This window comes from Castor canadensis, chromosome 2 (assembly GCF_047511655.1).
Source record: "Castor canadensis chromosome 2, mCasCan1.hap1v2, whole genome shotgun sequence".
NCBI lineage: Eukaryota > Metazoa > Chordata > Mammalia > Rodentia > Castoridae > Castor > Castor canadensis.
The window spans coordinates 159921588-159937058 of record NC_133387.1 but is presented as its reverse complement, the minus strand read 5'-3'; the positions used below and the strand labels follow the sequence as shown (position 1 = coordinate 159937058).

The following is a 15471-nucleotide window of genomic DNA, read 5'->3' as shown; positions in this document are numbered from 1 at the left end:
TTCAGGGTCACACTCCTGTTTGAAGGTTTACGGACATGTCTGTTTTCAGGCTCTGTGGTAATTCCCTTTCCTTTTCTCTTTTTCCCTTTTGGTTTGTGCTGGGATTTATGAATTAGAAAATAAAAACCATCTGTAGTCTCACCACTACTGAAGTCAGCGTGCGTGTTTTGCTGTCCATTATGCACCTATTTTCATTACAAGAACAGGACCACAGTGTACAGCTCTGTAGCTCTGTCCAGAAGGACTACTTGAAGGTATGATGATTGCCATCTCAGCATCGCCTGCCTTGGCTAAGACTACCAGCCAGATAGGAGAAAGGGTTAGGCAGGCAGAAGCACACACGCTTTTCAGAGGTAAACTAGACACCGCAAGAAATATTACAGGATCTAAAAAATATTAAGCACGTAGTTATTTATCTGCTAGGTAACAAGACATTATTTTTTAAAATAAAAGTCCACCTTATTCTGTTTTGGCAGTACTGGGGTTTGAACTTGGCCTCACCCTTGCTAGGCCACCAGCCCTTTTTTTGTGATGGGTTTTTTTAAGATAGGGTCTCGAGAACTACATTTGCCTGGGCTGGCTTTGGTCTTCAGTCCTCCTGATCTCCCTCCTGATCTCTGCCTCCTGAGTAGCTAAGATTATAGGCATCAGCCACTAGCACCCTGCTTCCATTTTTACTCTTAACTGCTAAAATGCTAAAACTCATCTCTATTTCTTTGGGGACAAACATGGCCTAACTTACAGTTCTACAAGGGCTGGAGGAGTCGCTCAAATGATAGAGCACCTGCCTAGCAAGTGTGAGGCCCTGAGTTCAAACCCCAGTACCTCAAAAAAAAAAAAATATATATATATATAAAATTATATATCTTTTTTCATATCTATCTATACGAAAAGACAAAAAGACCAGGCATTTTACTCATTATTTGTATCATTTAATTTTGTATCTGAGCTGGACACTGGTGGCTCACATCTATAATCCTAGCTATTTAGGAGGCAAAGATCAGGAGAATCAGATTCGAAGCCAGCCTAGGCAAATAGCTCAAAAAATAACCAACCCAAAAACAGCTGGCAGAGTGACTCAAGTGGCAGAGCTCTTGCCTAGCAAGCCTAAGGCCCTGAGTTCAAACCCAAAAAAAAAGAAAAAACAGAATTTTTATCTACAACACAAAAAAGATGGTAGAAAATGTTGTTCCAGTAATTCTTTTGGTTAATACTACCTCAGATGAAAAGATTTTAAAAAAGGTGTTTATACCTGGGGCTAGTCTACAACTGGGGAGAGGTAAACTTTGCTTTCAGTGTCAAGTTGGTATGTGCGTTCAGGGCTGTTCTCTTTCACCTGCGGCTATAAAAGCAAACTTTCCACTATTCTTTTATACAGATTTAATTTGTACTCTACTTATTTATTGTTTTTTTGATACAGGGTCTTGCTATGTAGCCCAGGCTAGTCTCAGACTAACTATGCTGGCCAGGTGGACCTCAAACTGGCAATCCTCCTGCCTCAGCCTCCTAAGTGCTGGAACCACAGGCATGCGCTATCATGCTGGGCTCTATTTTACAGACTTTTTTCTCTCCTTGGCAGTGCTGAGGTTTGAATTCAGGGCCTTCCCCTTGCTTGACAGCATGCTACCACTTGAACCAGCTCTTTTTGCTTTTAGTTATTTTTTAGGTGGGCTGTTTGCTTGGGCCAGCCTCAGACGGAGATCTTTCTACCTACAGTTTCCCCCTTGGCTAGGATCACGGGAATGTATCACCACACACTCAGCTTATTGGTTGAGATGGTGTCTTGAAAACTTTTTGCCCAAGACAATGTACCTGGTCCTATATAGATTTAAAATGCAAAGATTTACCATGCAAAAAAAAAAAAAAAAAACTTTTTCATTTCTCTGGTTTTAGGATTAAACTGGCCTATTCAGTTGACTACAAAAGGTAGAAAGGAAATTAAAGGCTCCCATTAAATAGTATCTGGAAAGCCTTTTATATATGAGTACTAATAAATAATCCCTGGTTCTAATGCATTAAATGTAAGGTACTTAGCATGTCACGATGTATTTGGAGAGCACACAGGTATCTTACAAGGTCCCTTTGGCATGCTTCACTTGAAATGCACCTGGCTGCAGGTCACCATGCTTATGAAGGATGTTCTTTCTTCTAGGCTACCATTCAGTGTTAATTCAGAAACATCTGTAACCAGAAAGACCGTGAGATCAGAACCGCTCTCCATTCTGCTGGCTATTCTGCCATGCTCAATGCTGACTTTTATAATAGCACAATAATCAGGAGGTTGACTTGACTTATCATGTCTTATACTTTAAGAGAATGCATGAGACAAAACTCAGCAGAACAATTCATTTAAAGATTAAACCCTCTTGATGCATTTAAAACATTGAGTAAACAAAACCTAAAATTTAAAGTATACTTTGAAAAACAAAACACCTATTTTTCATTTGGGAACCCACTGCTTTATTTTTTGTGCCACATCAATTTAGGGTTAAAACAACTGTCTTTGTTTTTTTCCCACCATAACATACATGTCAGAAAAGAAATTCTACTTAGGAACTGTAGTCTTAGAATTAAGACACATACCCTTCTCTTCCTCCCAAAGAATGGCTATTCAGAAAATAAATGGCCCAATTAACATTTAGATGGGATTATGTCCTCCTTGTAGGTCGACCTTTAGGTTTCCATATTTTCACCATTATCAGCTGTCATTACTGAGTCCTTACTGGTGGCAGTCCTCGACCGGACACTGCTTTTCTACTCCATTGACTCTGAGTAGTTATTCTCTTTCCATGGCAACTCAAGTACACTTTTCTCTCTTACATCTCCCTGTGTTTGATGTCTATCGTTTTACTCAAGAACACGATTCCACTTGCAAGATTGGAAAGCTAGTTTTTGACTGAAATGCTCAGTCCAATGAAATCAAAACAAAGCTCATGGCTTTTATAAATGAGGCCCTTCTTCAAGAGTAGGTCTTGCTTTCAGTTCAAAGTCACTGAATATTTTTTTTCCTGTCTTTTTTTCTTTGTGGTACTGGGGATTGAACTCAGGTCTCATGCTTGTTAGGAAGGTGCTCTACCACTTGAGCCCCTCCACCAGCCTTTTAGCTTTTGGTTATTTTTGAGATAGGGCTTCACTTTATGCCTGGGTGAGCATGGACTATGATAATCCTATTTATACTTCCCCATGTAGCTGGGATGACAGGCACACACCACACCTGTGAGATGGGGGCTCAGTCCTCCTGATCTCTGCCTCCCAAGTAGCTAGAAAATTACAGGTGGGAGCCACTGTGCCCACTAGTCACTGGATAATTTCTAAACATGTTATAAATATATACACACATGGCAGGAGATGAGGTTATAAAGTTCAAGTGAAAATGTTGTACAGTGCATTTCTAAGCACACAAATACATGAGTTCATAAGAATGCCTTACTTTCATAAGAGAACTCATTGAACCATTAACAAATTGCTTTAATTTTAACATTAACAAACTTCACTGTTTTTGAAGCAGCTTTGTGTCAGAAAGACTGTTTTTTGGTGGCACTGGGGTTTCAACTCAGAGCATGCCTTTGGCTTTTTCATTATATTCAGGTAGGGTCTCACATTTTTGCCCAGGCCAGCCTCAGACTGTAATCCCCCTCCTACAGCCTCCTCCATGGCTAGGATGACAGGTGTGCACCACCGCACCTGGCTTATTGATTAAGATGGGGGGAGAGGGGTCTCACTAACATTTTCCTGGGCTAGACTTGAATCATAATCCTCTTGATTTCTATCTCCCAAGTAGTTGAAATTACAGCCATGCACCATGCCTAGCTAAGACTCTTAAAGGATAAGTTCAGTATACTTTGGTTTTTTAGTATCATTGGAAAAAGATATTTCATCTTATATGAATTTCCTCATAAGAGGCTTACTTTTATTATTATTTTTTCTACTTCTGAGAATTAAACTCAGGACCTCACACTTGCTAGGCAAGCACTCTGCCACTTGAGTTATGTCCCCCAGTCTGGTTTATTCTTTATGAAATTAGATGGCACATTTCCAAACATATTTATGTTTCTAAAACTTTCTTTTCAATCATGAAAGCAATACATGTTTTCTTCCTAAAAGTGACGACAACAGGTGTGATAAAATTCTGAGCCAGGTGTAGATAAAATTCAGGTGCATGATGGACCACCTGAGGAACTTGACAAGTTGAAGATTCTTTCATCTGGCTGGAGTAAAAGAACTTTTTCCCCAGTGCTGGTGATCAAACCCAGAGCCTCTCATGCCAGGTAAGCACTCTACTACTCAGTTACATCTCCAGCCTTTGGTTCTGAGATAGGATCTCACTAGCCCAGGCTGGCGTCTTGTTTTTGGGGGTGGCAGTATTGGGGTTTGAACTCAGGGCTTCACACTTGCTAGGCCCCCAGGCTAGCCCTGAACTCGCATTCTTCCTGTTTTGGCCTCTTGCATGCTGGTATGATTCTAGAGTACAATGCTGAGGAGCACCTTTGCCATCATCATTCCACACCTCAGGAATAAAGTTTGGTTCCAGACATTTTCTATTTCCTAGTCCCTATTTTTGCTACAGTTAAGCTATACTTCAACTGAAAAATCTAATCATAGGACTATTTGCACATGTCTGGTTGTATGTGTGGGATAAATTCCTATTAATGGAACTGCCAGCTAAAGAGTGCATTCTTTTACAACAATTCTGGTAGACAGCGCCCTCCAGAGGCTGTACATTTCATACTTAAACTGGCAATGTATGGTTGATTTCCTGTTGCCCCATAACCTTGCCAGGACAGTGACAACAAGTGTTTTGGGTATCTTTTTTTATTTGTTTTTTTTTTTTTTTTTTTTTGTCATGCTAGGGATTAAACCCTCACGGCATGCTAGGCAAGTGTTATACTACTGAGTTACATCCCCAGCCCTGACATCAAACTTTTTGATCTTTGCTACTCTGATAAGTGAAAAATGATATTGAATTTTTCTTATTATTGGTAGGGTTGAACACCTTTTTTGTGGTATTGGAGCCTGAAACCAAGACTCTGGACATGTTAGGCAACCTTAGCCCAAGTGCTTTTTATTTTTAAGATGACATTTCGGGTGCCAACGGCTCACACCTGTAATCCTATCTACTCAGGAGGCAGAGATCAGGAGGATCATGGTTCAAGGCCAGCCCCAGGCAAATAGTTCTGCAAATAGTTTTGCCCCAGGCAAATAGTTCTATCTCAAAAAACCCTTCACGAAAACAGGGCTGGTGGAGTGGCTCAAGGTGAAGGCCATGAGTTCAAACCCCAGTACTGCAAAAAAAAAAAAAGACATTTGAGCTATGTGAGTTGGCTCAAGCCTGTAATTCTAGCTACTCAGGAGGCAGAGATCGGGAGGATCACAGCTCAAGGCCAACTGGACCAGAAAGTTCATGAGACCTCATCTCAACCAAGTTGGGTCCCAGTTACTTGTGACCCAAATAATAGTGGTTCAGGCCAGCCCAGGCATAAAATGAGACCCTATCTCAAAAATAATGCAGAAAGAGCTGGCAGGGTGGCTTAAGTAGTAGAGGGCCTGCTTGGCAAGCACAAGGCCCTGGGCTCAAATCCCAGTATTACCAAAATAAATTAAATAAATTAAAAAAAAATCATTTGAATTTCCTTTCTGTTTAACTGTTCATATGATTTTCCCACTCTTCTACTACATGACTAATTTTTTAACTGATTTGAAGGTTTTTTAAAAAATTTACCTACTAAGGAATATAGCAAGCCCTTCTCTGAACATGAGCTGCAAATTTCTTTTCCTAGTTTACCATTGGCTGTTTTGCCTCTAGCATTTTTGCTGTGTATAAACTTTTCTATTTTTATGTGGTTGATTTTAATTTCTTAGAGCTTCCAGGTTTTATATCATTCTTACAAAAGACATGGCATGATTTAATCAGATGACTCCCAGGAAAATTCTCAGTTCCTTTAGGACTTTTGCAGCTTAGCTATCTAAATTAGAGCTATACAGAGCCTCTACTTGACAGAAGTTTCCATTCTGTCTGAATCAAAATATACTTGCGGGAGAAGAATAAACATTTTCTGGGGTAATTCTGGGGACAATTCAATCAGTAAAACAGAATTATTTGCATTTCCACCAGAGGCTGATTAAGGCTTTGAAATCTTCTTAAGACTGTCAGAAAACTGTCCTATTTGTTTTCAGATAATCCTTGCAAAATCCAGATGCAGCATTTTAAGCCTACATGAATTATGAGATAACCCACAGTCCATATGCATGAAGACACGGGTTTCAGAGGTGCTTACTGTGTGGCTCAGTCTGGGCTCAAACTCAACATCCTTCTGTCTCAGTCTCCCAAGTCTTGGAATTATAAGCATGCACTACCACACCGAGCAATACTTTAGGATTTTCTTTTTTGTTTCTGTGGCAGGACTGGAGATTGAATCCAGGGTCTTGAACTTGCTAGGCAAGTGCTATACTACTTGAATCACGCCCCCAGCCCCAAAGGACATTCTTTGACTAACACGGACCATTTCAACCCTTATTCCAGATACAGAGAAGATCCTAGGGCAGAAATATCACTACAGCCTTAGAGTGCACAGTGTAAAGGGTCAGCTAACATCTCCATCGCATAACCTATTTTTATACCTATGTCCCTATTGCTTGACCTCATTCAATAAAATTCCTCTGCCTAGGATAAGAAAAAGGCCTCTTTTGTGATTATTACACTTTGAATTTTTCTAAGTATTACACTGGCTCAAAAGTCATGATTTTTACCTTTTCATACCTAGAGATGAGGAAAATTGTTTAAAAGTGGGTGCAAGAGCTATAATGATCCCTCTCAGTAATACTTTGTTTTCTACTGGGATAACTGCTTCTATTGGAACAGATTACAAACCAGGCCTGTGAAAATCCAGATGGTCTACAGGTGAGATGTCACTTAGCTGCCAAACTGTTTTAACCTTCTTTTGGCCACTGCTTATTTCCACTTTCCATTTCTGTGGCTTCTCACTAAGGAAAAGACATCAGAAGAAACAAATTTTAAAAAAACAAAAACCTCCCAAAGAGCTATTTCCTCCCTTCCTTCTATAGTCATTTCCTGAAGTGCTTATGTGATCAGCACTGAAGAAGAGAAACAGGTTACAACTCCCACTCTCAAGAAGCACAGTCAAGCATGGGAGGAAACAAGAACACAAAAACAATTCACTGAGGGAAAAGCAGTAAGAGAAGCACTGAGTGTTAGAGGACAAGAAAAGGAGGAATCTAATTCACACTGGGGACAGTAGAGCTGGGGGTGCGGATTGTGAGAGAATGCAGTGCCTGAGCAGAGTATCCATCGATAAGGAGTTAACAGGCGGCTAAGCAGACAAGGTCCCAGTAAAGAAATGATGTGTACACCTAGAAGAAGAAACGGAGGGTCTCAAAAAATGCAGTGATACAGGGTCCCTGACTTGAAAAGGAGATGGGAAGACTTGGTGGCACGTGGGCCTGGAACACTGTCTTAAAGGAAACGGCGCCATTTAGCCAGAAGGAAACCGCACAGGACCTGGGATCTAGAAGGTAACTTTGGCAGCAGCACAGAGAGGACAGTTAGGAGTCGGGTTTTGCTGAGTCCATGCTGCAATGATGCAGACGTGAAATAAAGTGACGGTGTGACCAGCTATGGAAAGGGGTGAATTCGTGGCGTGAGGAGAGGGGCAATGTTAAGTCCTAGGTTTCTCTATGGGGCATTAGGTAGCAGTTAATGGTGGTCATTTGAAAGATAAAATATGACAGAAGGAAAAAGTGTTAGGAAGGGGATGAGGAGCTTATTTTTTGTTTTTCGATTTTTTTAGCTGACAAGTAACTACATTTGTCATTTACAACATGACTTGAAATATGATTAACACATACATAATCCACCTAGTCATCATTTTCATGCTGAGATAACTTAACATCCATTCTCTAGCATCTGTGTTAATCAGAGCTGCCATTTGGACGCTAGCTCTCCTGCACTCCTCCACCGCCTGCAGAATGCTGCAGCTGGGCATTCACATCTAGTGGGCATTCAGAAACCTGGGTCTGAGAACAGGAGCCACTGTAGACAGGGGATATGAATTATCACTGCCTGGCAAAGAGAGAAGGTAAGAAAGGAGCAGAGTAGAGCTCTGTGAAAACTTGCATGTAAGAAGCAGAGGAAGAACTTGAAAATAACTCTTCTTTTGAACTGTCTTGGAGGTGGGTCAGAGGTGGAAATAAAATGAGGACGGATGCTCTGTCAAAGAAACTAAGGGAAAAAAACAGGTTCAAGAAAGCAACAGCTCTAAATGTTTAATAAAGGAGAAAGAATTGGTGGGCCTGCTAATTACACAAGGGGCTAAAGAACATTTTTTCACTGAAAAGTGCCCATTGAATTTGGTAATTAGGATTGGTGACCTTTGCCACAGCAGTGTCAGGGGAGAGATGGAGGTCTGAATTAGAAAGAACCAAATAGAAGCTGGTATGAACAGAGTGGCTGTGGCATGAAGGAAATTTCAAGCATCTTGTATGTGGAGGGAAAAGTCAGGAGAGGCCATCATTTGTGGCAAGCTCAGTGCCCAAGTGGGTGGGCTTATCCCTTAGGTTCCCTATTAGATTCTTCTTTCACTCCTCAGCCTTGTGGTCACTATCCTGACCATTTTTTTTTATACCAGCCTGTCATTTTCCTTCTGGCTATCCTTTCCTCTATTCTGTGAAAGAACTGCAAATTGAGAAAAATGAAAGAGTAGAGGTTCAATAGTCCAAGAGAGGAGACACCAGGTCTGGCAGAAAGAAAGGGGAGAACCATCAGACTGTGGTCAGAGAACAGGACACAGATAAGGTCCAGAGGTAAAATAGCACTGGGTCATGAGGGCCCCATGGAGCAAGGACACCAAGACTGCCAAGAATCATGGCTGAATTTAAGGTATGACTTAATTATTAAACTGCTTACCTTTGATATAAATTTTTTACAGCAGCTGGTCTGACTGGCAGCTGAAAAATGTGTTGCTCATTAAGAGGATTTTGTTTATAATATTTTATGCATGATCTAAAAAAAAAAATGAACTTCTTTTAAAAAACAGCCATAAAGGTTTTCTAGTAGTCTAAACTCAGACAAGGAAAAAGTTTCAATGTCAACAAAAAGAATGATTTTACTTTCTCACAAAAGTAAAAAGCAAACAAAACACCCCCTCAAACAAAACTTTGGTCATGTTTTTTTTTCTTTGAAGGTGAATCTTATTCACTTTTTAAAAATTAATATTATTAAATACGAGCAGTAATATTTCACATATATATGAATAAATTTAGCTCAATGGTAGAAGGCTTGCCTAATATGCACAAGCCCTTGGGTTTAATTCCAGCACTGGAAAAAAAAGGCCAAATAAAGGCTTATGTGCGGCAAAAGAAATATTAGAAAAACTAAAAGAGGTAGAAGAGAAACAAAGATATAACTTGCATGGTTTTCAGAATCCAGAGAATTAAGAGTTAATTCATTTATGACTGCTCGTCCCTTCCCCTTGCCCCCCCCAACACATGCTAGACAAATGCCCTACCAATGATCTATCCCAGCCCTATACTGACCACTAATGGGAAAAAACTTCCAGATTTTGTAAATGACAACAATTTCAAACTTTCCACTTCACAACTGAGGCAAATTCTAAGTTTGGCAAAGACAATAATCCACTTATTTCTTGTTGGAGGCCTTGGATGAACACAAGACCCCAGCACTCCATGTACGAGGATTATTCCAAACTGTCTTTAGTTAAACTGATCAGAATCCTTAACTGTGGCAATGCTGCTAATAGAGGTGTGATGACACTACTTGATTTTGTTCAATTGTCAGTGAGTAGTCTGACCCAGATTTATAGGGATGTGAAGAAGTGAAAAACAGTATTTATTAAGTGCCTGTTATATGTCAGTTACCTTATACACAGAATAAAATTTAGTCCTTCAGCAAACACATGAGGTTGTTACACTAGATCCTTTGTGTAGCTGAGGAAACAAGATGCAGCGAGAGGAAACTTCTTAAGGAAGGTAGAAAGTTACCAAGCCAAGTGTCAAATCCAAAGCCTTTTTCCTTCCTATGACATTGACCTAGAGTCACACTAATGTGAAGATGGGGTGGACAGATTCTATCCTAACTGGCTATAAAAACTGTACACATTTTTGGCTCCAACTTTCCAGATGAGAATACACTTCTATATAAACAACAGAAAAATACTTACTGTGTTAAAGAAAAGAGCAGCTCATGTTGAGGTTTAATGAAAAGCATGCAACTGACTAATATTTCTAGAATATGGTGGAGTTTTTGAACACGGTAAACCTGTTCTTGTATATCTACTGATGGAGAAATGAAGTATTCCTGGAATGAAAAAAGTACAGCAAAACAGGGAGATAACAAATAAGCAGAATCTTTGGAAAGGATATGGCTATGTCCCCTTTACCTAAGCTTGGATGCTTGGTAACGGAAGAAAAAACGAGGCCGCTTCTTTTTTCACTATGATTCTTCAAACTAAATCAAAAGTAACTGAGAATGCTCTAAGAAAATGCTTATACAGATTCTCTGGTAAAGGCAAATGACACAGCTGCTTTACCAAGGGGTCCCAAATGGGTAGACAATACCACCCATCATACTCTCCAGATACAAAATGGCAGGTCTGTAAGACAATTCTCATCCTCTCTATACTTGCTAAAGTAACAGACATGTTATGTTCACAGCCAAACATATGCCAGAAAGCCTGTGGTACTGAGAAAGTAAGCAAGTGTTTGACAGGTTTAGGTTCACATATCCCTATTACAGACTTTTGGAAGAGAAATTTGGCAATGCATGTCAGCATCATAAAATGCCCAGACTTTCTAATTCTGTTTGACACCCATCCTAATAATCAATGGTAAAAATAACGGGCTAAATTTGTTAGTGGCCACCAAGACTCTGACCTCCTAGATTGCACATCTGTATAATTCCTTCCCCTTAAGAGCCTAGGACCTCTATAAACATGATGGGATTTTATTGCCAGGATTAGGTCACTAAGTGACTATGAGCTAATCAAAAGAGAGTATCGCCTTGTCTATACAATGACCCCATCAGATGAGCCCTCCGGAAGGCAGCAAGGCCTTGGAGATGCTCTTCCACTCACTGTGAATGAGGAAACTGCAGTGCTGTGGGGAGGGCCACATGGCAGCCTCCGGGGCCTGGGATTGGTCCTGAGCCAATATATCAAACCAGTACATTAAAGAACATCTTAATTCCTTGGAAAATAATCCTTCAAGTGTAATATAAATGGGTCAAGAGAATATAAAACAACTGCTCTTTCATAGGGCTAAAGGCACTTCCTAACCATTCTAACTAAGTGAGAGATGTGGTGACACACTGGATTGAGCAGGTGAGGATGATGAATTTATAGAGAATGAAAAATGACACTGAATCATCTATTTTTTCATCTGTCTTACCAAGCAGTAATAATTAAGGGCATCAATTGTCTTATTGATGTTCCTGGAGCCTCAGACAGAGGCTGGCACTTTCTAGGTACTTAATAACCGTATACACACGAGTAGATAAAAGAAAAACCAATTTTAGATTAAAAAATAAACTCACCAAATGATTTAAAGATGCAAGTTCCTGACCTATTAAGAAAAAACACATATATGCAAAAAGAGCTTCAGGAATTTTTATCACATATTGAAAAACTTAAGTAAAAAAGAAACAGTCAGCTAAACAGTTTTTCACAAAAGACCAAATTTTCTGTCACATTATACCATAAATACATAATAATACTTACTCTAAAAACTAAGATAGTTTGCCTGATAAAAAATACCAAGTGTTGAGTATTAAAACAGCATCTCATAAAAGGCTTTATTTACTACGCTAATCTCATAGAATCTCAAATGCATGAACTAAAAGCAAATAAACAACTATAGCGATATCTGACCTTTTTTTTTTTTTTGGTGGTGGTCCTGGGGTTAGCACTCAGGGCTCCACCCTTGCTAGGCAGTCAGTCACTCCACCACTTGAGCCTCTCTCCCAGTCCTAACCTAACACCTTTCACAAGTGTAAAACTGACCCAGTGAGCCAGGAGCAAGCCAGGACCACAAATGCCTAGAACGATAAAATCTGAGAATATCTATGGATGATAACCTGTGATAGGTTCTTTAATTTTTTTGAGTTGGGAAAGGGACTTACCTATGAAAAAACTGATGTAATCTTTTTTTAGTTTGTCCAAACCAATTTCCAAAAGCATTTGAAGTGGAACAGTGCCAGTGAGAGAAACCGCATCCATGGCTCCATGGTAAGACTGATGAATGAGCTTACTAAGCAAGCTATTACTCCCACTGTGGAGCTAGAAACCAAGGACACTGTGTAAACATGAATAAATCCAGCAGGCAAGAGAACTGCATTAGTCACAAGTTACAAAGTATAAACGTGTGGACACTAGAAATTGTTTAAATAAAAGCCCCCAAGTTACAAAATGACAGTTTCTAAAATGCCATTCCAACCTCATTGTTTAAAAGTCCAAAGTAACTAAGGGTTTTAACTTACCACCCTAAATGACAAGCTTAATTTCACCTCAGGACAGTTGGTGTTGGCTCTCTGGATGGTTTAAGTGCTATTGGAAACGTAAGGAATTCCTTCTTGGCTACGATATCCAACATAACTAACTTGATAATATGCAAATTAAAAAGAACTGTGAACTTAGATTTCACATGTGTTCTGAATGCTAAACTAATCTTTTTTTTTTTTTTGCGGTACTAGGGTTTGAACTCAGAGCCTACACCTTGAGCCACTCCACCAGCTCTTTTTTGTGATGGGTTTTTCGAGTTAGGGTCTCACAGAACTATTTGCCTGGGCTGGCTTTGAACCACTATCTTCCTGATCTCTGCTAGGATTACAGGTGGAGCCACCAGTGCCTGACCTAAAACAAATCATTTTAACACACATACTTCTATCATTTTTGTACTACCTTTTATTAACTCTACTTCAAATTTCATCATAATCTTTCACGTTTCTTTAAACCAGTTTCACTTGGTTTGCACTCATTGTGCCTAGCACAATTATACTTTTAAACATCTCACAAACACAGAAACTTTCAAAATTTTAATGGCCCAAACTAAACTACTTAGAATCACTAATGCCCAGTTAGGCAGAGCTTACTAGTCTTTGCTCTGCTCTGGAGTGTACCTTTGCTCACACCTATGAAAGGGCTTTTTTTTTTTGGAATGCTGGGGATCTTGTGCATCTATGAATGTTTTTTAAGTTTGATGGCCATGAACTGGCAGCTACGTTAGTGGGAAATTATAAGGTAAAGAAAGGTCTAATGCAGTTGGAAAAACTTGTATGTAAGGCTCTGGTCACATACTGGTTTCCAGATTTTTCTCTCCAAAATGTATATGTTTATAGTGCTGGTTATATTTCTCCCTTCTTATTGAGTATTAGAAGCATCCCTGCTTCACTTGTCAGCACCATTTTTAGCAGCTATTACACATACATGGCTACATCATTCTTTAGTCATTCTATTAACAAGGGAAATTTAGGTCATTTACATCTTTTTTCTACTATAAAGGAAGTTATGATTATTATTCTGACACATAAAATCTTGATACGTGCTTTTGTGTATGAGTTTAGGGTAGGTAGTAACAAAACAATTATTGGTTCAGAGGGCATGCTACATTTTGAGGCTCTCAGTACATTATCAAAATTGCTTTTTAGAAGGAGCATCTGTTTTTCTTCTCATAAGTGATTATGAAAAAAACCTCATTCACAGAATAGTTAACGATGACAATATTAGTAGCTTATACATACTTACTACTTAACCATGAGCCAGATGCTAGATGTTTGACATGAATCAAATTAGTTAATTCCAAAACAACACTAGAAATAGGTACGAATCCAACCCTTACTTTAAAGATGAGGACACTGGGTACATAGAACTAAGGAAACATGTGCAAGATTACATAGCCAGAAAGCACCAGAGATGGAGTTTACAGTCAGGGCCACCGAGAAGACACTGACACACACTGTCTGACCTACCCATGGCTGTGTGTCACCCCGCTGCAGACTCTGGAGGACCAACGTGAAACACTTCACCAAGTCTTGGTATGAAACCACACCTTGAAAAACAAGTCAGTCCAATATTATTTTCATATTTCTGTAAGTCAAAAAATGGCCTTAATTTTTTTTTTTTTTTGGAAGCACTGAGGTTTGAACTCAGGGCTTCAAGCTTACTAGGCAGGCACTCTACCATTTGAGCCATTCCGACAGCCCCATGCCATTAATCTTAAAGATACACGAAGAAATGACATTTCTGCACTTTATGGATGGGAAAGGGTGCAAATATTAAAAAAAAAAAAAAGAAGAAGAAGAAGAAGAAGATTCAATGTATGGAGCACCAGTAGCTCGCATCTGTAATCCTAGCTACTTAGGAGGCAGAGATCAGAATTGTGGTTCAAAGTCAGCCCTGGGCAAATAGTTTCTTATCTTGAAAAAAGCAACTACAAAAACAAGGGCTGGCAGAGTGGCTCAAGCAGTAAGAGCTCCTGCCTAGCAAGCGTGAGGCCCTGAGTTCAAACCCCAGTACCAGGACTGAATGCATTCGTAAAGAAAGATATCAAAACCCAGTTCCCAAAGAAAAACACATTCAGTAAAATCTTAAGGAGCATCTTCTGCTTTTTCTAACTATAATTTTATTAAGATACATGTTTTGGTTCATATAAAAATTAACTAAGTCCAGCAAGGGGCTCATGCCTATAGTCTGGCTACCCAGGGGGCAGAGATCAGGAGAACTATGGTTCAAAGCCGATGAAACTGTTTGAGAGACTCTACCTCTAAAACACTTAACACAAAAAAGGGCTGGTGGAGCAGCTGAAAAGGTAGAGCACCTGCCTAGCAAGTGTGAGGCCCTGAGTTCAATCCCCAGTACCACAAAAATAAATAAATAAATAAATAAACTGTAAGAGTTACTGGATTTTTTTTTTTCTGGTACTGGGATTTGAACTCAAGGTTTCACACTTCCTAGGCAGATGCTCTACCACCTGAGCCACTCTGCCAGCCTTTTTTTGTGTGTGTTGGGTGTTCTTGAGATAAGGTCTTGTGAACTATTTGCCCAGGTTGGCTTCAAACTGCAATTCTCCTGATATCTACCTCTGAGTAGCTAAGATTACATACATGAGCCACCAGTACTCAGCCTGAGTCTTATATTTTGAAAAGCAGGAGAAACCACAGATTTATGAACTGCCTTTGTCTTAATATAATTCTTGAGCAGAATGTGCCAACCCATTATTAGGAAAGAATTCAATAAAAATAGGAATATATTTACACACAAGACCAATAGTACACAATGCAGTATTTCCAAAAGACTTGAATAAAGCGAACATTTTAATCACAATTGACACATACTGCTGCTCATTTTGCACCACAGTTGTTCAGCAAAATCGAGATCACCTCGCACTATGATAAGCACAGATCGATCAACTGCTGCAGTGTCATGCTTCATGGTCTGAAAAATAACA

General features: G+C 39.5%; 1 protein-coding gene across 2 annotated transcripts in view; it reads right to left on the bottom strand.

Moving 5' to 3' along the window:
* Positions 1 to 116: 116 nt before the first annotated feature.
* The window catches only part of Zwilch (zwilch kinetochore protein), a 34649-nt gene continuing 19294 nt past the window's right edge, over positions 117 to 15471 (bottom strand). The window contains exons 11-19 of one of the 2 annotated variants that reach the window (XM_074066269.1): positions 15359 to 15458; positions 13994 to 14073; positions 12149 to 12305; positions 11564 to 11592; positions 10194 to 10330; positions 8921 to 9016; positions 6869 to 6981; positions 2074 to 2181; positions 117 to 386 (exon numbers count right to left, since the gene is read on the bottom strand). In XM_074066269.1, the coding sequence (XP_073922370.1) occupies positions 2093 to 2181; positions 6869 to 6981; positions 8921 to 9016; positions 10194 to 10330; positions 11564 to 11592; positions 12149 to 12305; positions 13994 to 14073; positions 15359 to 15458 (801 nt within the window). In that variant the 3' untranslated portion in view covers positions 117 to 386; positions 2074 to 2092. Of the gene's footprint in view, positions 2182 to 6868; positions 6982 to 8920; positions 9017 to 10193; positions 10331 to 11563; positions 11593 to 12148; positions 12306 to 13993; positions 14074 to 15358; positions 15459 to 15471 lie in introns of both variants that reach the window. The other variant, XM_020165855.2, reaches the window with a different exon arrangement.